The sequence below is a fragment of the Bombus vosnesenskii genome, unplaced genomic scaffold (assembly GCF_011952255.1).
Source record: "Bombus vosnesenskii isolate JDL3184/JDL3185 unplaced genomic scaffold, Bvos_JDL3184-5_v1.1 scf7180000013308, whole genome shotgun sequence".
Taxonomy (NCBI): domain Eukaryota; kingdom Metazoa; phylum Arthropoda; class Insecta; order Hymenoptera; family Apidae; genus Bombus; species Bombus vosnesenskii.
The window spans coordinates 146,446-171,009 of NW_022882957.1; the positions used below are offsets into that span (position 1 = coordinate 146,446).

Sequence of the window (24,564 nt, forward strand, 5' to 3'; positions counted from 1 at the left end):
GTTATATCGTGTTTTTCCTTTTAAGTATCCAAGTGTGTACCTAATTGATGGATAAAAAAATATTATTATTAAATATCGAGAATGCACAATGATTCGCGTCATCGACGACGCACCTAACTACGAACGCGGCGCCTATCTTCTACTATCGAATGCAGATCGTATTGTACAAAGTCAGTCGCTGCTCGTGAATAACAAACGACAGTGTCATCGATGATTTATGCCACGTTAGAACGTTATACACGTATACATTTACGAAGCTAGCCTTCAAAACGTATCTTTCTTTCCACATTCTCCTCTTATATCCCTAACGTGCTCAAGAGGAGGAAGCGTCGGAGGAACGCGTGTACTGTCCAATTTCAAAAGGTAGCCGACACACTATTTTAAGTATACTTTCTAATTTTACGTTCCAGCGTATCTCTTCTTTCTTTCTTCGTAGGAAAACCTGCATACCAGAAGATAATTGCTTTTAAAATAACGCGTACTACGTTACCACGTGGGGAAAGAAAACCTCTATTATCATCTGTGACGAGGCGTCGTCCTAGATAATTGAAAGATTCGAAGGAAAAGTGTTACGAGCGACACGATTCCGAAGTCTCTTAATCCATAGGCCACGGAAAGTAGTACGAGCGACGAAACCTCTAATTTTTACGAATCACGACCTTTACTTTACCTCTTAACCCAAGCGAACCGAGAATTTTATAAGCATCAACATTTTTGTCAATTGTGAAAATTCTTGAAACAAAGAGATGTATATTATTAGATGAAATTGTCCTAGTAAAGTAATTTTTGTATAACACGGTGATATGATTCAATATTAATACGTTAGATCATCAAGTACTCACTCGGTGATGGTATAGTAAGCACACAAATGTCTATGTTTGATTTTCGAATGTCCGAGTCTGATTTAAGAAAGTTTAGATAAAGTTTTGTGTGGAAAAAATAAAAAAGCATCCGTATCGCTTTTCCAGTAAATCCTTCAATCGTTCTATGTTGGAACGACGAACGCTTTATTTAACGAGATCCATGCTCGTAGAATGTTTCATCGGCGGGAACGACGATCGCATTTCGATCCCCACTGCGTCAGTTGTCTTTATTTCCTATCCTAAATACGATTAATTGCGTCGACCACGTGTGATAAAGGAACGTGGCGTTCGCGTTTCTTGCCTAACTTTCAATCGAATGGCGAATTACGGTTAATGAACACGCGAATCAAAGCGAATTGAACATAGTTTCGGAATCGCGATAACATTTAGGGAACTCTTGTCACGAGCAGGCTTTCCAATCAACCGATTTAACTGCACGCTTGGAATTCGATTTTCATGCATACTGGGAAACCCACTGCGGTTCGCAGCTCCACGAGGGTATGTTTTTCTAGGAAAATGCCACGCGATTCACAGGGAGATCGCGTCGATCAATTTCGATAGCGTATTAGACTTGTAGATTACAGTACAAAAAGCGTAAGATCTACTATGAATAATAATATATCGTACATGTGTTTCAAAGGTGTCACAGTCCAAAAATATTCAACCCTGTGTTGGAAGAAAGAAAATCGTCAAAGGGGCATTTTCAGAGCTAAAAATGAAAGAGTTTGTACTTTATGCGACGTTGTGCCTTCGGTCGAACAATGTTTTGTAAGCTTTTAAATAGTTTCTTGCTTTCCCTGAAAAATTTGTTCGACCTGTGTCACTTCTGAAATATATGCGTGATATATTAACGCATTAAGGATCGCATTACGTAAACGCAATGTTACTAAGGATGTTTAGATAAAGTAATTAACATATTGATCTTTCAAAGTGCGAAAGACGTATTAGAGTAATAAATAAAACTAACGACGAAGTATTTTAAATTCAACGAAGTAAAAGAAAGATGGCTCAAAGAAAATGACAAAACTTTAATTCTGTTTAGTTTCGAAATGATAGAATACTTTAACTAAGGCGGATTTAAACTTGAGAAGATCGCACGATCTGGATAGAAGAAAAATTATTAAGCAAATCCTTCGAAGTCTCCTTCGTAACTACGATGTTAACAAATAGCAGAATTTTCTAAAATTAATTGAAAATGTTGCGACACGAACGCGATTTCGATCCTTAATGAATTAACCAATTAATTACGATAAGTATGAAATTGAAGCGTAACGGCGCTCGATAATCTTCCTCCTCTCAATCGCTACTACTTTTCTATTCTCATTTTTCTAAATGATATGTGACGAATACAAGCGACGCGCACGAATTTTTGTACCATCGTTTCTACACCTTTCACGTGATCGCCTAATCTCTGTATGATAAAAAGATCGATGGAAATATACGCGAGAAGAAAATGGCTGGAGGATGAAGACGGACTGAATGAACAAAATCAAGTATACAAATAAATATAAAACGTATATTTAAATTAAATGCCACAAAGTATTTTGTTGTATGTTCTTGCGTCACCAAGTCGGAGTCGTTCTAATTTTCACCTTATCCGTTTTTCTTTGTCTCTTCGTTTTCTTTAGTTCTCTTCTCCTCCGCGTGAAATTACAGTGCTCTGAGACGACGAGCGAACGTATATTAACGCACGCGTCATTTTGTACACGGAACAAAGAAAAAAAGCAGAATCATAGTTCTGACGCTTCTGAACGTACACAGGGTGATTCGGAACAGGTCATGCAAAACAGTTCGAATCTACCGTATAATTCTTTTTCTCTCTCTCTCTCTCTCTCCCTCTCTCTCTCTCACTCTTTCTCTCGCACTCTTCCTTTCATTTTCATTTCTTCTTTTCCTAAACTATAAATTAAAAGAGACGAAAATTCGCAACAATATCCTAAGCCGACTAAAAATTTCATTTTTATTTCTTTTCTACTCGTAAATCGGTCAATTTCTTTTAAACATGCCGCAAACGTACAATTCATCTCTTCCTTCGTTTTAAGCGTACTCAGTCTTATGCGAGCCACGAAATGTCTGGTGCACCGCAGTTTCACGCGGATTCCTTTAAATTTCTACTGAAATCTGACGAGCGAAACGAACATACTAGACGCGTGTTCCACACTGTCCGGAAGGTTCGATTTCATCGGAACGAAAGAGGAAAGAGCAAGAAAAAAGAACTTAATTAAATCGTCCAACGATCGATCGAACGTAGTAAAGTCGTGTTTCTATATCGTCGAGGAAGAAAAGCAATAATAAAAGTGACACGACATATGGAACGTTCCAATTAAAAATTGATACTACTTACAAAAAAAAAAAAAAAGAAAAAGAAAAAGAAAGATGAATTACATATTTCTCGTAGATTTTAAACAATGTACGAGAAATTCGATTGTTAAATGATGCGCAGTGAGTAACAGCACCGAGATAGAAAAATCCTCTGACGCTTTTTAGCCGCGTGTTCAAACTCGCCGGAAATCGAGCAAATTGTTCGTACGAGACGAAAGTGTTCCTCACGAACGTGTACAACACGTCTCTTAACCTTTATATTACGGTAATAATGAAATTAATATTATTGCTGTGCATTCTCTTAATCATGGACTATGTATTATTGCTTTACGAGTTTTCTTTTTTCTTTTCATCGTCTTAGAAAAATCTTTCATTCGAACGATCGCGAACCACACTTTCCAACGATCGTGATCAGAATTTCTTCTACTTTGTAGAAAATCTTAGAGATCGTGTCTGATGAATAGCATTTTTTTTTTTTTTTGTTTTCTTTCCGTTTCTTTCTCGACATGTAACACTGTTTTAACAAGGGTTGTTGCCGTTGATTACCGACTTTCATTTCTTTTGAAGAAAAGTGCTGTTGCTCGGGTCAATCGTGTTTATAACCTCGGACCGCTCGAAACTTACTCGAAGCTCGCGCGAAATAACATCGATCGATGAACACTAACGTGTGGTACGTAGTTGGTAGTAGTAATAGTCTAAAAAAGATCATACATATTTCGCGCATGCACGCAGCATTTCGTGCGCCACAAACATGCACAGGGCACTTGTTATGTACAGGAGATAATTACACGCTATACGTACACGTGTATCGTTAAATATACGATCTACGTTAAGTTACTTATCTTCTTTTGTTCTCGAATTATACAGCGTTTAAGGTACACTCGGAAACGAGCGGACTAACAGCATTTCGACGTTTGCGATTTTTCACTAACATTCTTCTCTTCAACTTGTCAATAGAATTATTTTTATATTATAGATTTATATATGTATATATATAATATATACCTATATAGATTTCATCGATACCATAGGTACATGGGTAATTGCTTACGCGATTTATGTACAAATTATCACGGTTTCAGGTAGCCGAGAAGATCAGTAAATCGACGATTAGAAACGATTTGGTCATGTCGGTCCGTTCACGAGTTTTCCTCTCGTCCTCGTATTTGTCCGATATCGAACGATAATTTATTGCTAATAGTATTTCTTTTCTTTTCTTAAATTCTCTATTTTTCTTTTTTACATCGAACGATCGATCGATGAATCTCGCTCGAGAATATATTTTTCACAGAAACCCACGCTAATCGCTACTATGATCGCTAATGAATCCTTAAGGCGAAGTTTACGGCTAGAATCGTAAGGCGATGTTCGTTTATATGGTCGATGAGAAAGTGTATACCTTGCACACAACGAGCTGCTCCATCGATCGATCGTTGTCCAAGTTCGATTTATATAAAACGAACGGGACAATACCAGACCGACATGTCCCCACGTGTTCTCTTCTTCGAATAATAGCAGTAATAATAACATCGTTAGCATTTGTATTATTTATACTGCGCGGTAACGAAAAAAATCAACGTCTCTTCGTCGGCTCGACATGACGTACATCTACGTCATATTCCCCCCTATTTGCTATATTAATTTTCTCCCTATCTCCCGTTTTCCCATTTGCTCTATCTATTCGTCGTCTTATATACTCCCTCCTTTACTTACTTTCTTCCGTTCTTTCTTCTCCCCGTTTCTCGCTACATTCGTCGATGAAACGAATTACGAATAATTTACGAATCAGCTCATACACGTGGAAAAAGCGGAAACTCAACGAGATAAAACCTCGAAACGCTACAAACACGATACACAGAGCGAATTTATTCATCTATAGCGAAAATTGTAGCCGAACTAAGCGCAAACGTTTCAGTTTTTTTTTCTTTTCCTTTTTCGCCTAACGATTCCTCTTCGGAGATCAGCGGCAATCGTTACATCCTATTTGAAGTACACGAGGGAAAATTATAATAAGTTTGTATTTCCTCATCTTCTGACTTCTAGAAAGAACTATTTTCATACGAAGTAGTTGAAACGCAAGTATTTTGGTATGGTAACCTGAGAGAGTCGAAGATATTTGTGAGAATTGTATAATTAAAGCTTATTGATATCTTTCAAACGATCAAGAGTGATAAAGGCACGCGTTTAAGCCCAAAATCAAACGAAAAGATAGCTTGGATGGTAGCGAATTTTGAATAATTGCTCTCCTACAAAGGTCGGGAAACGTGACTTATCATCATTTTCATCCGTGGACTTCATATTCCTTTCTATACCATTCCTAATTTGGCCACCTATCTGTCGTTACTCTTTCATTCACTAACGCATGCGCACGATTTAGAATAATCTTGACTAATCGTTAATTAGTTAAATATCACAATCTATGATAAGAAGTCCGTAAATATATGCATAGATATACGCCACCATACGCGCCATGCTGGAAAAACCGACATAGCGCCACGACGCAAATTAGAACCGACTGTTTTACAAAAATAAATTGTCTCGGGTGGGATAATAGTTAATGGTGGTTGGTGATGAACGGTTTATCTACTATATTCGGGACAATGTGTACGGCTTTGCTAAAATCATCAGCCATAACTCGACTGAAAGACTCGTCGAATCTCCCTTTGAAAATTTCGTACGAGCTTACAAGAAGCTAAAGATTGCCTGAACGAAATTTTCGCTACGTGTGCTGTTGTCGTTGCCTACGATCCAGTGAAAATTCCTTCACCGATTAAACGGAACCCTCACACACGATTTATCCGTCGAATTTTTCTATTTTTTGTAAAAAAAAAAAAAAAAATAGAAATCGTGGCATTAAACCGAAATCGTTGGATAAATGCGTTACACGATGTACACAATTGTGCAATAGAATATACATACGTACGAGAACAGAGCGAAGCAGAGAGGACTAAGAAAAAATAGAATAAAGAAAAGAACAAAAAAGAAGAAAACAAAATAATAAAGAAGATACAAATAAGAAGAGATATGAAGGAAATATTGATGATGGTAGGTAGTGAGGTCGTACATGTATATATGTATATATGTATATACGTAAAAACGTTGAAGAGATCGTGATCGATAAAAAAAATATATATATGTATAAATGTATACTATAATCTATGTATGTACAAGATGAGACCCTCTGTACGCGAACCGCAATTTAATTGGAAAATAAGTCGAAATTCTACGCGCAAGATAGTTCGATGATCGGCCGCTCCGTGTTACGACTAACTACGTTTTACATTTTTTTATTCAACGTATTTACAAGAGGATAGCTAGCCGTAAATGATTATTTGATCCGTCAAATTGATTATTTACAAAAAAAATTCTGAGCTGAAATTTTAAATGCCACTCAGCGGCATCTCCTAAAAGAAGAAAAAAAGAAGAACAAAAAAAAATTAACAAACACTGCTTATTGAATCTTTTTAGTAGCTACTCTTCCTACTAAAATCCGTTTGTTAAACTTCCTGTACAAAGAAGTTTCTTTCTTTTTGTATCTGTTGCTTGGTCACGTAATCCTTTATCCTTTTTACAAGCGCACAAACACACACAGGATAATCGCCTAAAATTCGATGTAGTTTCATTTCACTTATTATCATCGTCGCTTCTCTCCTCACTGAAAACCTCTATTTTTAACAGGCAAACACGGACAGTGTGACTTATTTCAAACGCGTCCGTTTTCACACTGTTTCCTTTTTTTTTTTATTATTATTATTTCTTCCTCCTTTCTTTTTTATTTCGAGCGAACTGCCGCACCGTCGGGACGAGGCACAGCGATCAGAATCGAATCTATATATCGGCCTGCTCCACGAGAGATGTTGCAACGATCTTCGGAATAAAAAAATTAATTTTGTGAAAAAAAACATCATACTCATATGTATTTCAGTCAATGTTCTCTAATATCTACCTATTGCCAATTTAATACTTGACGATGAGGCTGGCGTTGCTATTGTTGCATCATTCGGTGATTCGTACGTTCTTCTGTGGAAAGTACAAATATCAAAACAGAAGCATCGTTGCGAGATACGAGATGCTATTTCGTTTTCCATCTGGCCTCTTGAAACAACAGTTCAAAGAAGATAATGATAATGTACCAGGAACGTTAGTCAGCGATTTCGTAAATCCGACAAATCACGTCCGCAATATGTGGTTCTTCCTTGATCAGTCTCTATAGTATCGTAGAAATGGTTGCAAAGTAAGTATCGAGAGACAAGAAAGAAGAAAATTCGATACGTGCTTCTGTTTTCATACGCGGAACCTCGTTTGTTCCAGTCGTACGCGTATATCCCCTAAAGTGATAATGGGATTAACCTGCCTATGAATCTCCGATGATGATGGTTTGTTATTTCAAAGGAAACGATCGTCGCCTGGCAGAATAGAGACCGACATTGTTGTACAGAGTGAAAGGACCGTAAATTTGTAACTATCGTATGTTCCTGTTCGAGATATTTCATTTCGGCAGGGAGAACGAAGCATGCAAAAACACATATATCGTTATTATGTCGATTCCACGTATAACCAATTAATTGCTCACGTGTCTTTCTTTCCGTCGTGCGCATGCTCAACACATCGAAGTTCACCGCACATCAAGACTTGTCCCCTTCTCGACAGGCTTCAGACCTAGACCATCAACGACGACGGCGACGAGGACGACCATGAAAAAAAGGATCTCGAAAAAAAGAGGAGGTAGACAAACGCCCATGGCGTACGGTCCTCAGCCTGGAGTGGGTGGGGTCTTATGTCAGTGAATATTAAAGTTGTACTGCTTACGGCTGGACGAAATACGAAGCCACCGACTTACAGCCAGTGGCTCCGGGTGACAGTTCGACCAAGATATATCCCCGAAATGAGGATAAGGCGAGGACGTGGTCGTAGCCTCAACCTGTATCGCCGTGGACAGGTCCTGTTGATGGTACTCGTGTTTGGTCCTCTTTGACTGTAATTGCGTAACAGGACTCGAATGAGTCGTGTGATTCAGTCTCTTTCCATTGATCTGAGTCGCGTGTTGCTGTTCCAACTGTTCGAGCTGTTCGAGTTGATCCATAGATTCGAATAACAGACTGGGCATAGATGATATAGGAGAGTGGACGATATTGTTTGAACGTGGTATTTCGACCAGCAATTTGGATTTATCTTGGTATACAGGGGAATAGATGGTCATTGCCGCTTCTGGATCGATGTCCATAGGTGTTTCAGCCTCGAGAACCGTCGTGACCAACGGCGGTTGCGTACACGTGGCTGGCAGTGATGCTGGCACCGGTATAGCTGGGGATGCTGTGCTCGGTATCAGCGTGGCGACCGATGACGTCGATTCCTCGTTATTAGCCGGTAACGGTGACAGCGATGGCAACACCACGGATATCGGCGCCATCATCGAGCTCGATTGCGTCGAACCGGTCGAGTTCACTAGCGACGATTCCAGACTCCTCAGCTCCTCGTTGACGAAGTCCTCTTCGAGCTTGGTCTAAAAAAGAGAAGCGTTGGCGACTCGCAATAAGAATCGTAGGGCCCATACGAGGTGTTGGCGTTTAAGTGCCCAAAAGAAACCATGCCTTACAGGTTTAGTGGAGCCATGCGGGGCCAGACACCGATAAAGCAAATCAACAGCCTGCAATAACAAAAACAGAAAACAGGTATCAACCGACACCCTACTGGCGGGCAACTGTTCGCAGCTGACTCGTCTGGCTCGTCGATCGATCCATGTTTGTCAGCTATATTATTACTTCTCTTTCTTCGGTTTTTTTCTTTTTCTAAATCCTTCTTTTCTTATTCTTTTTATCTTTTCTAGCCTCGCTATGTTCCGTCTAATGCGTCTTAAGAGATCTACGAAAGCGAACGATCTTTGGGTATCGACTGATACCTGATACCTAACGCCTTCTAAAACTCGAAAGACTAAATTTCGATGGGAATCTACAAATATGAATCTGTAGTATTATTTCACCTGTTATTCATTCCAATCTAATTTCTATTAATTCTATTCGTTCTCTACTTCTAAGCGATTGATTCGATATAACTCACGACCATGTTTTTTAATTGAACTAACGTAACGTAATGGCCATAATTGATCGATAGTTACGGCCCTAGGAAGATTCGTACATTTCTTAAAGACGCTACGGACTTTTTAACGAAGAAAGTTTGAAGTTCATAGACTGCGACTTACAGGTTTTTCTTTTACTCGAAGCACTGAAAACCAAAAATTTGCGAATATTCTAAAAATTCTGAACGTCAGCTAATGCTCACACTAATAATTACCCCAAAGTTAGGGTGAACGAACTTCAATTCGTGATTAATTTTACTCCGATAATGAAAGAAGTATTTGAAATAAAGGGATTCAGAAATGAATCTGAATAGAATAAAAATGAGGTAAATTACTCCACTACTTGCATAACTTTCCAATATTTTTATCATAAAATACCGTGAAATGAAAGTTTCGATGTACAGACTACACATTAGATATCGATATTACCAGATCATGCGTAACTATTACTTCACAAAAACAAGATATAAAAACAGTAAACTACCAATATATTACCAACATATATTTTCAAAAAGAAAAAAAAAAGAAAGAAAAGAAAGAAAACTAATTAGAATACTCATCGAAGCGAATTTCCTCTCAAAGCAATACATGATACACAACATACCTAACAAAATTACATCAACGATTGCGCGACAAAGTACCGACGTCTAAAATACGTATATCCAAAAATAACAATCTTTCAACATACAACAAAGAGCGAATTTTCTTTCGATCCAACGAGACACAACTTTCATTTCCAGTCAACCAAACTAGGAGAACAAAAATTACTTCAAATGTTTCTAATAACTATCACATCCTATTCCCAGAAACACCAGAAACATCTACAGCATGGAATTGACAATACAGCATTACTAACTCATATAACATATATAAAGAACAAAAAAAAAAAAATAATATAATGATAAAATGAAACAATAGGATTTCGCCTCGCGAAGGATCATCACACTGTACACTCTTACTAAGGACATATCACAGAAAGGAAATCGGAGAATAAAAAAAAAATACAAAGAGAAACAATATAGCGATACGTTGGCCCTTACCTTTGGCAGTGGATATGTGTCTGGCAGCGATAAAACGGGTGGTGAGCTGGGGGTTTCCGCTTCGATGGTCAGGGCGGGGTTGGTGGGCGTTAAGGGGTTCAAGTTCGAGGTCCCAGAGGACACGGTCACCGTACCGGTCACAGTCACTTTTGTCGGCCTGTTCGGGACTTCCTTCGAGGCACGATGCTCCGCGAGGAGTTTGTCAAAGGTTTTACTGCGACCGATAACTGTCCGCCGCAACGAAACCGTATGCGCTTTGCACGTAAGCGACCTGGTGCAAGGCTTGCCTGTTTCCTCGTTCCACACTCCACAATGTCGATCTGGGTCGTACTCTCGATCTTTGAGCAACGATCGATCGGTTTTGAGTCTCTTCCGACGAGGTTGACCGGTCGCTGTGCCAGGGCTTTTCACAGGACTCGAGCTAATTACAGTTCCTGATCCAGAGTTCGATGTTTGAACAGACGATGGTAACGACTCAAGAGGCGATCGAGGCGACGATGAGATCGGTATCGATGAAGATGACAAGTTCGTTGAGATGCTTGGCTGTTCCGTGTTCCGTTTCACGTTCGTGTGATTGATCTTATTGCTCCCACTATTTGAGATCTGAGGCGATGACTGCGTCTTTTTCAGTTTCGACACCTTGCAATAGGGCGTCTTCAGAGGAGTTTTTACGACTGGAGTGGAGGGAGGTGGAAAATTGACAGTACCAGAAGGATGGCGACTTTCTGTAACAAAATATCAACGGTATTATGTAGTATGGTTTATGCAAGGTAGATAAAAAGTTCTTGGATAAGCGATATTTTTTAAAAGAACGTTTTAATATGAGTCTAGTTACTTGTATTTTTTTCTGTTTCGCTTAAATGACTTATGAGAAAGATATTATGTATGAAAAGAATAAGTTATCTATGAAATACTTATGTTTCTTGTATGTTTAAAATTACAATTGCTCTGTCAAAATAAGTAGAATAAATTTTACTTGATATAGAATTCAACGTAATACTAATATTTGAGCAGAAAGGAGGGAAGTATAAAACGACATACCCATATGTTGAATGAGAGCCTGTGGTTTGACTATCGCATGACAGGTTTCACATACTACCGTGTAAAAAGCATCCCTTTCAGGACAAAATCCATATAAATCGATGTCTGAAACAAAAATTGTCTTGTTAGAAAACAGTTACAATTTCAATCTCTAAACAAGATTGTATCTCTACTACGTTAAACTTACCCTCAGCTGAAAGCCTCGTAACAGAACTAGTAAGTTGAGCATCCGGTTCTTCATCGCCTGTAACAAGTCAAATTTTCTTATGGATAATATGACAAAGTAAACAATGCGTAATATAAGGACACTTCAATAGCAAATCATTAACTTATATGCAATACATAAAAATGTGTATTATAAACGTATATCTTCAAATTAAATATTTGAAGAAGAAATTATTAAAAGGATTATATACCATGATTAATATTATGCTTAAACGTAAAGTTCACATTCATCGTATTATAATTGTATTTACCCTGTTAAAAAAGATTAAAAAAATCATAAGATATTGTTAGCTTCGTATCTATTGAATTTTGTTCTTAAAAGATCATTTTTCATTCATTCCCATCAGTTTCCAAGCAGTAATGTGAAATAAAAACACAAACTTCTGTGTAAACAACTTTTATTATGTTTATATTTCTTACATGCATAATTCTTGTAACAAAAAAGTCTTATAAGAGAGAACAGAGCACAAATATAATAAAAATACAAGTGTACATATATTCGTTCGAGAAAAAGTCCATCAAATAGCGCGGGTTCGGTCGAGATCGTTTCACGAAATTCAGTGATTCATGCCAATGTATTATTTCTATATGCTCTAATTTAACGTTTCGACGCTCCATCATTTTCACAAACGGGTTTCGCCACGAATTACATAATTGTCAGTGGAAAGAGCCAATAAAATACGCGCGATCATCTATGAAAATGTCAACCGTGATTAGCGCTGGACAATTGTTGACAACCGTTTTAAATAAATGCGTGTCAATGCGGGCCCTAACGATGCCCTGCGTCAAGTCGACAGACAAAGGAGCATCGAAGTTGAGGTTAGGTACACGAGTTAGACGCTCTCCGTTGTCGCGGTTTTAAACCAAACGAGAGCAAACGAACGAACATTTTCGATGAGATTCAGCGCACTTACTCAACGGTTTGTCTCGTCCGATTTTTTCGATCCAGCTGGACCAGGGCTGGCCGTGAAAGAATGTTGGGCTGTCACTTCCCGACATTGCCAGTGGCGCTCGCGTTGTGAATGAAACACGATGCGATATCTCGTGTATATAGCGAGGCGAAAGTGTTTTGGGGCCGGGCCGCGTGGACTGTCAGGTGCCGCGGGTCGCGTACGATCTGTCTCTTTCTTAACGCGATAATACTTTGAATACATTTGCTCATAGAGTATACGCGTTCTCACGTACGAGAAAAATAACCTACTGAACTTTGAAAATTTTGTCTGGCAAGACCCTGTCGGCTAACATCTTTCACGGAGCGATATACTCTATCACTTCTTTCGCGTTTGTACGCCCGAATACGAGTAACACGCTTCGGCGTACCGCACGCACGTAAGGTTATTACTGTGAGATCCGAGCGCTTGCATTGGACGAACTAATATGACGTCACCGACGAATAGTCAGCTACTCGTGCGCAACTCGTTCGGACCAATCAGATCTTTGGATTTCTGTCCTATCTCGTCTCGTCGCGGTACCTTATTGGCGATTCTGGCTTGCTCAGCAGGTGGATTGGAAATTTAAAGTTTTTCAAGTACACTAGAATTTACTACGTTTAATTACTATCTTTTTATTCCTTCGTAAAAGACACACAGCTTAAAAACGATATTACAAACGCTCCCTTTTCTCTCCTTATATGAAATAATGATATACAGAGACATTGATACTGATTCGAAGTGTATTTTTACTTCGACTATTGAAATTCATTGGATATTTAATCCTGTGTCGATAAAGTAACTGTATCAAGATCAAGTCGTACAAAAGATTTAATTTGACTAGCAAAATAACGACGGCAATATACGTCGTCTGAAATTAAATACGAAGCAACGAAATTCGAAATATTTAACCCGCGAAAAACGGTCTCTGATTCGGTTGCGTCTCAACTGGTTGAGCTCTATTTTTTGAGTCACCGCGGTGTTCTTGAATTTGTTGCCAATTTATAAACCAGAATGGTTGTTTATCTCTCGGCCAGGTTTTGATTCGATTTACTAAGGCAACGTCTCCCATGGCGTCTACTGGCAAATCTGGAGGAATCGTTGATGTTGTGATAGGAGTATTAGATGCTACAGCTCCTACTGCTACTGCTGGCCTATTGGTATTGTTTATATCGATTCGACTTCCGACGGTTCCAGTAGTAGCACTAGCTACTGCTGCTTGTTCATCCAGATACTGTGGAAGGACACCAGGATATGGCTTGCTACTTCCAGCATAAGTTGGCCTCTGCGATTGGACCAAAATAAAGGTGGCGAACAAGATTACTACGTATTTTATCTGTAACGATAAATTTCAAAAAGAATATTAAAAAAAACCAAAAAAAAAAAAAAAAAGAATTGGCAAACGTAAAAATTGAAAGTAATATTTGAATCGATGCTTCTATTAATGTTGTTATTTTTATCAGTCCAATTTTGTAAAGTATATTTTACTTACCATGATGTTTTAAGTAAATATCTATTAATGTTGTTATTTTTATCAGTCCAATTTTGTAAAGTATATTTTACTTACCATGATGTTTTAAGTAAATATTTTAATAAGTCACTCTTGTAAGTACGTATGGATATTTCTCTGAGATCGGCAAACTAACCGTTCGGTTTCTCCGTTGAAACTAATCTATTCAACGCGATGGAGTCTCTTGTATATAAATCCGCAGATACCGGATTCCCCACCACGGAACCAGTCGAGTCATACGCATCAATGGGAAACCGTCGTAATTTCTCGGATCCAGTCCCTCTGATGCGTGTACGCATCCTATAAGATACGAAATTGACGTCCGGGAAATTTCGGACGATATCATCGTCGATGCCTGCCTTTCCTAACAGGACTAATTTCTACTTTCGACGATGAACTGGATTCTCGTGAAATCTTCCTTGACACGCATACGGAACCAACAGGCGAATTTGCCGAAAATATCTTGACCTCAAATTATGAGTAAACGAAATTGAGGACTTGCTTTGATAAATAAATAATTTCGAAGGAAACATCAGAAGCTTTTTTTATGTTTCAAAATTTTCTACTTAGGTTTGACATAATTTTACATAATTAATCGTTTTCCGTTATTCTCCACGTAAACGATATTGCTTCTGAAATATTTTCATATCGAGTTAAGGCTATTAGTAATTTTTCAACTTTAAAATTGTTTAGCTAAGCTTAAGAGAATTTGATATAAATCAAGGATTTAATATCCTTTTGTTTCGAGCATATTTCCCAATTTATTTATATAATGTTTGAAATAAAAAGATTATCTGAATATATAAGAAGACATAGTGAGGATTCTTGTACAATATAGAAAGTTAGATGACGCCAAAACTGCGGAATGTTACAGGATTGGTAACACATTCGACTTCTGATTCACACGATACATAAAATTACAAGGCTTTTGTTGTATCCGAACAATTACCATTTTTCATCTACACATCCATGTATATATATATGTATGTGTATATGTAACGGAATGTGAATATTTGTCTCTAACGTGGTAATATTGCGGCTTCGTGATGACATCATATACTATAGTTTGCACAATTTTTCGCCTTTACCTTTTTTCAATATTCGATACGGAAAAGAAGCAAAACTACAGAAAAAATCTCAGATTTAAAAGCTCATAATAAATATGAAGAAATTAATACGTTAAATTAAGTGGAAAACGATATTGCTATTTTTGTACTCATATTTTATTCATATCTCTGTAAAAGCGAACAATATTTTCAGTGATTCCCACCACACAGTGTGCGCCGATAAAATTGCATTAATTTGTAATGTCTGCCTTGATAAAGAAATTATCTCGAAAGAAGTAAATCTCCATACGATGATAAGCCGAAAAGATGGAATTGCGCATGAATACGTCAGAGGTTAAAAAGAATCTATGATATAAATCTCCTAGTGCACTGGACTGAATATTTTTGTTTGTGTGTGTATAAACTCCTCCAATCAATAATGTCAGAGTTATCGTCCGGGTATAATAAAATGTCCACGATAGCCGTGGAAATACCAAAAACGCAAAATATTATAATTCTTAATTCAGTTATTCCACGCTATCCATAGCGATGGAACGTCGTGTAAATGTACACGCAGGTTTCAATCAAATACGATAAAATCTTTGGTAAAATTTCCAAAATACAATCTAATTCTTAATTCAGTTATTCCACGTTATCCATAGCGATGGAACGTCGTGTAAACGTACACGCAGGTTTCAATCAAATACGATAAAATCTTTGACAAAATTTCCAAAATACAGTATAATTTAGTTTTCCTTATAATTAGACTACATATTTTTATGCAATTTGTTTTGTCTCTGAATATAAATAAGAAATAATTTAGATTATTTCATTTAGTAAATATTCTACTTCGAATATCTTTTTATAGTTCTGCGTATTATGCGCATTCTAAGCATCTTAAATTTATGATAAAAATTTATAATACCCAAAAATCCGTAATCTACTTATATTATATACAGTTAATGAATATTGACTTTTTTAATTACAACAATCATTAATCCCTACTATAAATAAACTAACAATAAGTTTCTATTGAATTATAAAAACAATGTATCTGTACATATTTCGTTGAATTTCTTCTCTTGTTTTTTTTTTTGTTTCTATGATGATACATTGCTAGCGCGTGTAGTGAAAACGTATGGAAGGGGTAATGATTTTTATTGTCAAGGTTTAGAATGGCTACAAAGTCAACATCTACCTCTTACTCATCTTGTGGCGGAGGAACAAGGATCACTAAGATCTTGTAACGGTGAAGATGCCTTGGATTTTCCCCATCATTATACCAAAGACGTTCATGCATATATGTGAAAGATGGGATCTACGGAAACATATAATTTAAAAGATATTCAGCCATTATAAAAATATATAGTATAAAATATTTAGTCGTAACAGCTTGTACAATATAACTCTATTTAAAAGAGAGAAAATACAGAGAATTTCAAATATTGCAATATACAGGATATACCAAAAATCATGATGGAAGGCGAAAAAGGGCGGGGATTCACTGTAGGAGAGATACGTAGCGTGATAATCTTTGATATAACACTCCGTCTTCGACAAAATTAACTATGAGGTTTCGTCAAGTATGCGTGCACTCGAGAGATAACGAGAGTCGGTTGGACTGGTTTTCTTTGCATTTATGTACTGTTCGATAGTATACGCAAAAAGGGGGTAATTCCCCATGTAAAGGAAGTCGACAGTGTGGAGTGACAAATTTTTATACAAGGCTTCGTTTTTTCGAAGAAATCAGCTATGTGGTTTCGTCAAGTATGCGTAACGAGATAACGAGAGTCGGTTGAACGAACTTCTTCTGCCAATCTGTTGGGCAGAATACATACTCGATGAAAATTCACAGTCGACCTTCTTTAATACAAAGGCTTATATTAAAAATTGCCATTCTACATTTTCCACTTACTTTCGTATGCGGAATTATTCCCTTTCGATTTTTAGCATGATCCTTGGTACACCCTGTATCTGGAAAAATGAAAAAAAAAAAAAAAAAAGAAAACGTTACATAAGATATTTTGACTCAGAAGGGAAGAGGAATATTTTGCATATTTTTTATATTTGTACGCGTTATATGCATACGGTGGAACTCCGTTTATACGAACTCCATTTACATATACGAAGGAAATTTTAGTAGTGTCTGGTCGTCTGAACTTCTACCGAGCTCCTATTCATCTGAACTACTGCCGAGCGTCAATCCACTTATCTGAATGTCTTACTGTAAGATGTAAGCAGTAAACAGTAGAGGCACGTGTTATGTGACACAATCTCTTGCCTCGAAATCGATACCAGTTTGCAGCATTATTATATATTTAGGCGTAAATATTTCGTGGAATCTTATATAAATATGAATTGCTATTAACTGAACGAAAAATCACGAACGGGTAAAAATAGACGGGTTTCTGTTATACGAGCGACTTGATCATATGAACCAATTTGTCCCCTAACGGGTTCATACAAGGCGTTCTACTGTACTGTGCATTTTTGCACACATTTCAATTCCCCATAAATAATCACTCGCAGTTTACTCATCAGCCTTGAATAACAAAGCGTAAGAGAATTGGTTCTTCACTGATCACAGAATATATCTATAATTCGTTTCGATTGTTTGTTTCTTAAGATGACGAAGCACAATGTTTCTGATTCACATGTACACGTAATAAAATTTCTTCGATTGATACTATAATTAACGACAATAAAATTACAACAAAGGTCATCAATTTCATGCGAAGCGGCTGGGCTACGCAATAAGAATTTTCTCCCAATTTGATGTAGAACTCACGTCATGGGTATTATACGTTCTATCGGTGTAAATGGGTTTTCCTATGAACTTTGACATTTACAATTATGCTTGCGATAAAGCCGATTCCAATCGACAATCCATAAATAAAGCAAAGAGTGAGCAATGTTATTGAGTGTACGAACAGATTACTATCTAATTTACAGCATGCATTACGAATAATCGTCCGATATTATGCATTGCATTCGTTAAGAAATATGAGTTGTTACCAGCCAAAATAAAATGCTGTTTTTATCTATTGATAATTAGTAGATTGCGGATATTTACGCAAACTTATATTTTTATAAAACAACTGAAACAAATGTGTTTCATCTACTAAATATTCATTGGAATAAGTACTGATTTTTGGGTATTTTATATATTTTTGCGTATTATACACATTCCGTGCGTTCATGTACTTTAGAAATTTTCATAAATGCATAAAAATTCGCAATCTTATAATTAGACTGGTATTTTGTATGTGTCATTGAAAATCTGCTCTCCGAGTTCAGAAAAATAGTGTTTGTTTCATTTATAAGAAGAGTACGTGCTCTTATATCGATCATTTGTACGACCACCGAAATGTGAGAATGATAAAATTCTATTATTCATCAATACCGGTTTGACATTTCAAAGAAGTCTTAGAGGAAGATTTGTTGCAATGAGTAAATTATACGCGTTCGTAAAAATATACGTGATTTAATTAATTCGCAAAATCTCTTGGGTTTATCAAAATTATAATACATTTAAAAATATACATATATAGATATAGAATATATGTCGATGGAAAAAGTGTTGCGTGATTTAAAGTTTTTGCAAAAATGTTCTACATATAATTTCAAAGATAATATTTTATAATTCAAGATTAATAATTCATTAGGATAATATTATTGGTATCCAATCCTAATTACCGTCATTATGACGTAATATATTCCCACAACGTTTAGATATAGATTGCAATAAATTGTTTTATAACTTATGCGTAATAGGTTTTGAACCACGTATTTTATCATGTCCACGTCATAAACAGAGTATAATTTAAAATTCACAACTGCAATTTGTTATATAAACTAGCCTCAACTTCCTGGAGCTGCTTGTTCATCGACTGATGAGTATCTTGACCGACACTTTTTAATTTTATTTTTGAATCACGAGATGGCTATAGTAACTACTGTTCAGGATAACCTGTTTCCTTCATAGAAGAATAATTCTTGACTTTTCTATTCTATTCTTTATAAACTTATTTATGAATTAATATCTATACCAGTATTAATTTGAAATATGATTAGTAAAAGGAAAGAAAATTATAGGAAATACGATTAGTAAAGAAAAGGAAATTCTCAATATATTGCAATATTTTGACGTGGATCATTTTTATTCTGTTTTTAGTCAATGTCAATGATGCAACATCATTAACTACATCATCATTGACTAAAGTATAGACATGATACTATTATATGGAACTTTATCTTTTACGTTCTGAAATACCGACCTGGAAGAAATCATATTTCTTACGCCCTCTATGATTTGCTACGGCGGAAATGGGAATTAAAATCAAATTTTATTACTCAACTATGTACAACATACAGGCAATAATATACACTCACTATGATAAAAAATAGATATTTATCTACTTTACCTTACTTTATCTACTGAAATACGATGGAAGTCCAATACATAATTATGCACTTAAATGCTACTCATATATAACTTAAATATTAAAGTACTTATTTATTTAAGCACAGTGGTACTTTCTAGTAATATTTGATTCATTCTTGGACGGATTTGAATGTTACACTTTTATATTTTAATTTCAAATTCTACTGAGATTATACTGAATATAGGGATATACATTATCATAAAACATGCCCGAAGCGAGCCTGATAACAACAAACCGCGTACAGTCTTCGATCAAAACGTATCTGAACATGTCGTTAGATTCTTTCACAACAATAATATTTTTTTCGTACAAATTTGATAACGATATTAATAGAGAAAACTCGTGATTGAAATATAACAACACATAGAAGGCATTTCAATTTTTTGTGTACATATAATAAGAATTGAATGAATCGTCATTAATATTTAATTAATATTAACATTAATGTTAACCATTCATAAAATACATAATTGTTTATAACTTAATCACGTTACATATTAATTGGATACCTGTTACACGTGAATCGAACAAAAGACAATATAAGTGTATACGTACCTCCATCTCCGTAAAAAAAAGTTAAATATTACCAAACGTTCTTCATTGTCACCGTTAATTGTCACACTCGTTACATTCTCACGTCTATTCTTTCGAAGTTATTTTCGTACTTAACCAATGATCTGCACAGAACGTAACCAAAGATTTAAGATTAATGCATAAAACTGAAGCAATTGTGTTAAAACGAAGAAATAATCAAACTCAAATTAATTAAAAGCTTATAATACAAACTATAGATGATACTAACATTGAAATAGGCGATCGATGACAAACGAATAGAGAAAGTACGAAGAAATATTGAATCTCGCTATAAATATACCCTATAATAAAGTACTAAATAAGAACATATTAGTTAAACGAACCTGATTATAGTCGATAGAAGACAATAGATTTGTAGCAGAAATAGTACTACGTCGTTGAAGTTAAAATCACGCTTAGACGATATATCTTAACATTACGCTCTTCCTCAGTACAATGACATTTCGCGCCAAAACATCGTCTAACTGACTTCTGATTGGCTGACGCGGAACGACTTCTGATTGGTTTAGAGCCGCGCACAAAATTGAAATATCGTATGCCGCGAAATTTGATTTAGTCGATCTATAGCATTTACAGCGTAGATGCTTATAAGAAGTTCCTAAAGTTTGCTATCTCTTTCATATTTACACCGATAATATTAATCGAATTTAATTTATCGCTAATCTTTCTTTATCGTTATTGTTATAATTAATTTATTACAGTGGATATAATATTCCTCTTTTATTAAATAAAACAATATAAGTAATTAAAATAATAAATTAATTAAAGTAATATAATCTTATATTATTACAAACTAAAGCAGACTTTAGCGAATGTATAAGATCTATATTCTGGGCCTTGCTATTTAAGAAAAATACGTTTTATTTTGCAAGTATAAAGAGTAAATTATTTTAAAGAAAATAAAAAAGAAAACGATTGTATTTTTAAAATGCATACTACAAAATTTTAAATATAATTTATCACCAAATATATTTTATTCCATATTTAGATAAATTTATTTCACCTTAACCCGCTCCTCCATTTATCTATGAAAAGGGTCACCACTGAATCAAAAGCCTCGAGCCCGAAAAATTTTAATACGGCTCTGCTGCTCGACTGCCTTCGGACAATGCGCATGCACCGTTTCGCTTCTGGACGGGAAAATGTATATAAGTATTTCGCGAATTTGAAAAGATCAATAAACGTCGGCTGTCAAGAAGAGAAGGATTCACGTAAAATTAAAATCGTAAACATTTTAAACTCTCAGCTTTGCGATTCAAACCGTCATGTTCATATCACAAAATACGGGCCTATTACTATTGTATCATTTTATGATATATTATATCATTTTCGATTATAGTAAATACTCATGATACGATTATGAATTATATGGTAAATAATGGGAGTTAATTGCTTGCAATCGCGATTATATTTTTATATACATAATTAGGGAACTTATAACACTATTAGAAACTTATTGATTTTCAAAATTGCAGAGTATCAAATTCAAGGGAAAACGTTTGAGACTTTTTGGTAATGAAAACTAAAGAGATACTATATTTTGTCTGAATGATTGTGGTCCTCAAAATAGGTTCCGTTTGTAATTTATAATTTCATTATTTTCTATATTTATCATTAGAAGCTATAATAATTTATTAAAGTAAAGAATATATACAACTTTTCTGTATATTATAATATTTCTTCTAAATTGAATAGTAGAAAAGATGTAAATTTAAAATGTTAATTGTTTTCTAAATGTTTGCTTTGCATATTGCAATTCTGTTCGTTGCATAGTGTCGCTATCTCTCGCAGCTCGCAGTACTTTCTATAAAGATTTACAGAATTTTCCACGATTGCTCGAAAGATCTTGCTGATAGAAAAGCTATATTACAAAAATTATATTCCTCCAAATAAAAAATGGATAGAAATGAAAGTTTCATTATATTTTATTTAACATTTCACAAGTTTTATAAAAAAAACAGTTAGTCGGATTTCTTTTTATTTATTTTTCCACTCACTCTTGTATTTTTTATTTTATATGTATTTTAAGACAAAATAATCTTCAAGTAACATCAGGAGCAAAATCAATGGCGCATTTTGTTTTCAATAAAGAGAATTTAAAACATTCGATTCAAACTGTTTAATAAGCAAATTAACTTGAAATATGCTGTAATGACTTAAACGGGCTTAGAAAATTGAGCCATTTAAGCATGGGCCAGTTTTCTTGATATTTACAGAAAGCCATCATTGTTTCGTCTATTATCGGGCTAGTTGTCGACGTCATCTAATTTAGTGTTGCAAACGAGATCATTGCTGCTGATCAACGCGCTAATGACAAAATTACTCTCTTTGTTCTACAAGATAAATGTCACTTTCAAGGTCTTTGCCAACGGTATCCCACAATTTTTCTCAACTGACCTTTTTTCTCATTTTTCTTACTTTACCTTATAACTTTTCCTTTCTACACGTTCTCCTCCCCGATTACTTAAAAAGATTATATAACGATGTGTAATTCAAAATTCAAATAACAAAGTTGTTCAATGCGGTTAAATTAAGAAAATGTATATAATAATTACAATATTATTTATTATTTAATATCACAATATCTACAAATTAATTACTACGTATTATTATATTAATTTCATTTTTATCAAATTCGTTATTTCAAGAATTATTTACGGACGAATTTCTCCCTCCCTACCACGTATCGTGAAAACATACAAACCGTCATCCGATGTATGTATAAATCCATCGAACTGTGGCAAATTGCTAAAACCTCGGCAAATTGCTAAAAAGACTATCAAACTTCAACCACGCAATTAATACACTCGTTGAATGTTTGTCTCTGTATACGTTTATCCAACAATTAACATGCTTCATTAAATATCAGTTTAATTTTGTTTAATTATATCTTTCTCTATTGATTCTACGTATATCAGATTCTCCAAGCAAAAAGTCAGGTCTCTTTACAAAGTTTGTATATTTTTATTCGCGGACAGATCAAATATATTTCAAGACCGCACGAGAAAAATACGATAGGAGTATGATCACGTTTTAATAGAATATCAATTTCTAAATTCACCACGCTGTCGATCAATCCTATATCGTCTTTCTCCAAGTTTCGTAAGATTGTAGCATCTAGATGAAGTAAGAAATAATAATAGAAAATCATCGAGTAAATTCGCGACATTCCATTTCATCGTCAGAATGCGGTTTCGATACAGTTTAATAGTCTAAATTTACTGAAAAATATTACAAATGATATTTGTATTGCGAATAAAATCGCGTTAACGTAACGTTAGTCTTTAATGAGTTAAAAGCGACGCGAAGTATAAGAAATTGATAAAATGGACGTATTATATCACGTTCTTTCTGTAAGTACGACATAATCGGGAGGCACCGAACAAATTTCTTGTTCTCTCTATGGAAGCGTATAAACAGCGCCTATTTCATGGCAAAGCGTATAAAAGCCTGGTCTCTCTACGAAGGGAGGAGAACTCCGTTTGAAACCGAACAACGACACTGACCACACGGCAACTTTATTCTAGTGCCGCTTCTCCTAGGTCAGTTAGGTCCCTCGATTGCATGTTGTTATTATACTCGTGACCGGTTATCGTTGGTATCGTCAATGGTTCACGAAGGACGGGTCAAGCCAGTTGCAACGATACGTTAACACCGTTGACACCAAAACTCTCCCCGTTCGATTCGTCGATTATGTCAAATTTCTTCGCGCCCCTCGAGGACCGTGCGACCTAATTTTTAACCCAGTACCTCCAATCTCGGTTCCATCGCTCGCGATATCTCATCCGCTGACCCCTGTATACCGTCATTGAATGTATTTCCATTTTCTGATCTTAACGTTCGAATTCTGACGATATTCGATATAAATTTATCGTTTCTAATCGATTCTCATAATCCAATGACCCGATATAGTCTAGTATTGTATCCTGTAACCTTTGTATCCCATCATTTATCACGTTTTCTAATTTCTATATTCCTATGCTAACGATTCGATTCTCTATCGCTCGAGATAAATCCATTATTCATAACCGATTCTCATAATTACGATCTAACGTTTTTAATTCTAATCTAATAACTCTTACCTCTACATTTCATACCCCAATCTTTATATTTCAATTCCAATTCGATTTTTATTCGTAAATAATTCTATTGTTATTATTAACCAATCTTTGTAATTGCAACCTAACGCCTCTAATTCTACTCTAATATTTCCTTTGTATTCGTACATTTCCTGTATTTCATTTGCTATTTTTTCCTGTATTGTATTTGCTCTGTATTCCATCGTTTAACGTGACAGTTCAATTTTTTATCTGTTTTATTATATCTGTTTTGCAGATGTTCGCGTACCAAGCGACGAGAGGCTACGATTCGCACCATTTCAAATTTCACGCCACCATACACCGACCAAGGGGAATATATGGGATTAAGTATATCGACTACGCTAAAATGTCGATCTAAGGAACCCCATAGGCT

General features: G+C 35.6%; 2 protein-coding genes and 1 long non-coding RNA gene across 5 annotated transcripts; all 3 read right to left on the reverse strand.

Annotated features, from left to right (window-relative positions):
• Nucleotides 1-2,359: 2,359 nt before the first annotated feature.
• Nucleotides 2,360-12,611, reverse strand: LOC117234693 (ataxin-7-like protein 1). 2 transcript variants are annotated; one of them, XM_033496168.1, is made up of 6 exons: nucleotides 12,482-12,611; nucleotides 11,530-11,586; nucleotides 11,343-11,447; nucleotides 10,302-11,026; nucleotides 8,782-8,832; nucleotides 2,360-8,688 (listed from the first exon to the last, which is right to left on the reverse strand). In XM_033496168.1, the coding sequence occupies exons 1-6, from the start codon at nucleotides 12,564-12,566 to the stop codon at nucleotides 7,966-7,968; spliced, it is 1,746 nt and encodes a 581-aa protein (XP_033352059.1). In that variant the 5' UTR covers nucleotides 12,567-12,611; the 3' UTR covers nucleotides 2,360-7,965. The 2 variants fall into 2 exon arrangements, with proteins under 2 accessions (XP_033352059.1, XP_033352060.1); XM_033496169.1 differs by lacking the exon at nucleotides 8,782-8,832.
• Nucleotides 11,949-14,204, reverse strand: LOC117234694. Of its 2 annotated transcripts, none has more exons than XM_033496171.1 (2): nucleotides 13,989-14,037; nucleotides 11,949-13,832 (listed from the first exon to the last, which is right to left on the reverse strand). In XM_033496171.1, the coding sequence occupies exons 1-2, from the start codon at nucleotides 13,989-13,991 to the stop codon at nucleotides 13,404-13,406; spliced, it is 432 nt and encodes a 143-aa protein (XP_033352062.1). In that variant the 5' UTR covers nucleotides 13,992-14,037; the 3' UTR covers nucleotides 11,949-13,403. The 2 variants fall into 2 exon arrangements, with proteins under 2 accessions (XP_033352062.1, XP_033352061.1); XM_033496170.1 differs by lacking the exon at nucleotides 13,989-14,037 and adding an exon at nucleotides 14,064-14,204 and having other exon boundaries at nucleotides 13,102-13,832.
• Nucleotides 14,205-15,211: 1,007 nt separating this feature from the next.
• Nucleotides 15,212-20,510, reverse strand: LOC117234749. Its single transcript, XR_004493564.1, has 3 exons — nucleotides 20,415-20,510; nucleotides 20,053-20,174; nucleotides 15,212-16,370 (listed from the first exon to the last, which is right to left on the reverse strand). It is a non-coding gene; the product is annotated as an uncharacterized LOC117234749 (long non-coding RNA).
• Nucleotides 20,511-24,564: the final 4,054 nt, after the last annotated feature.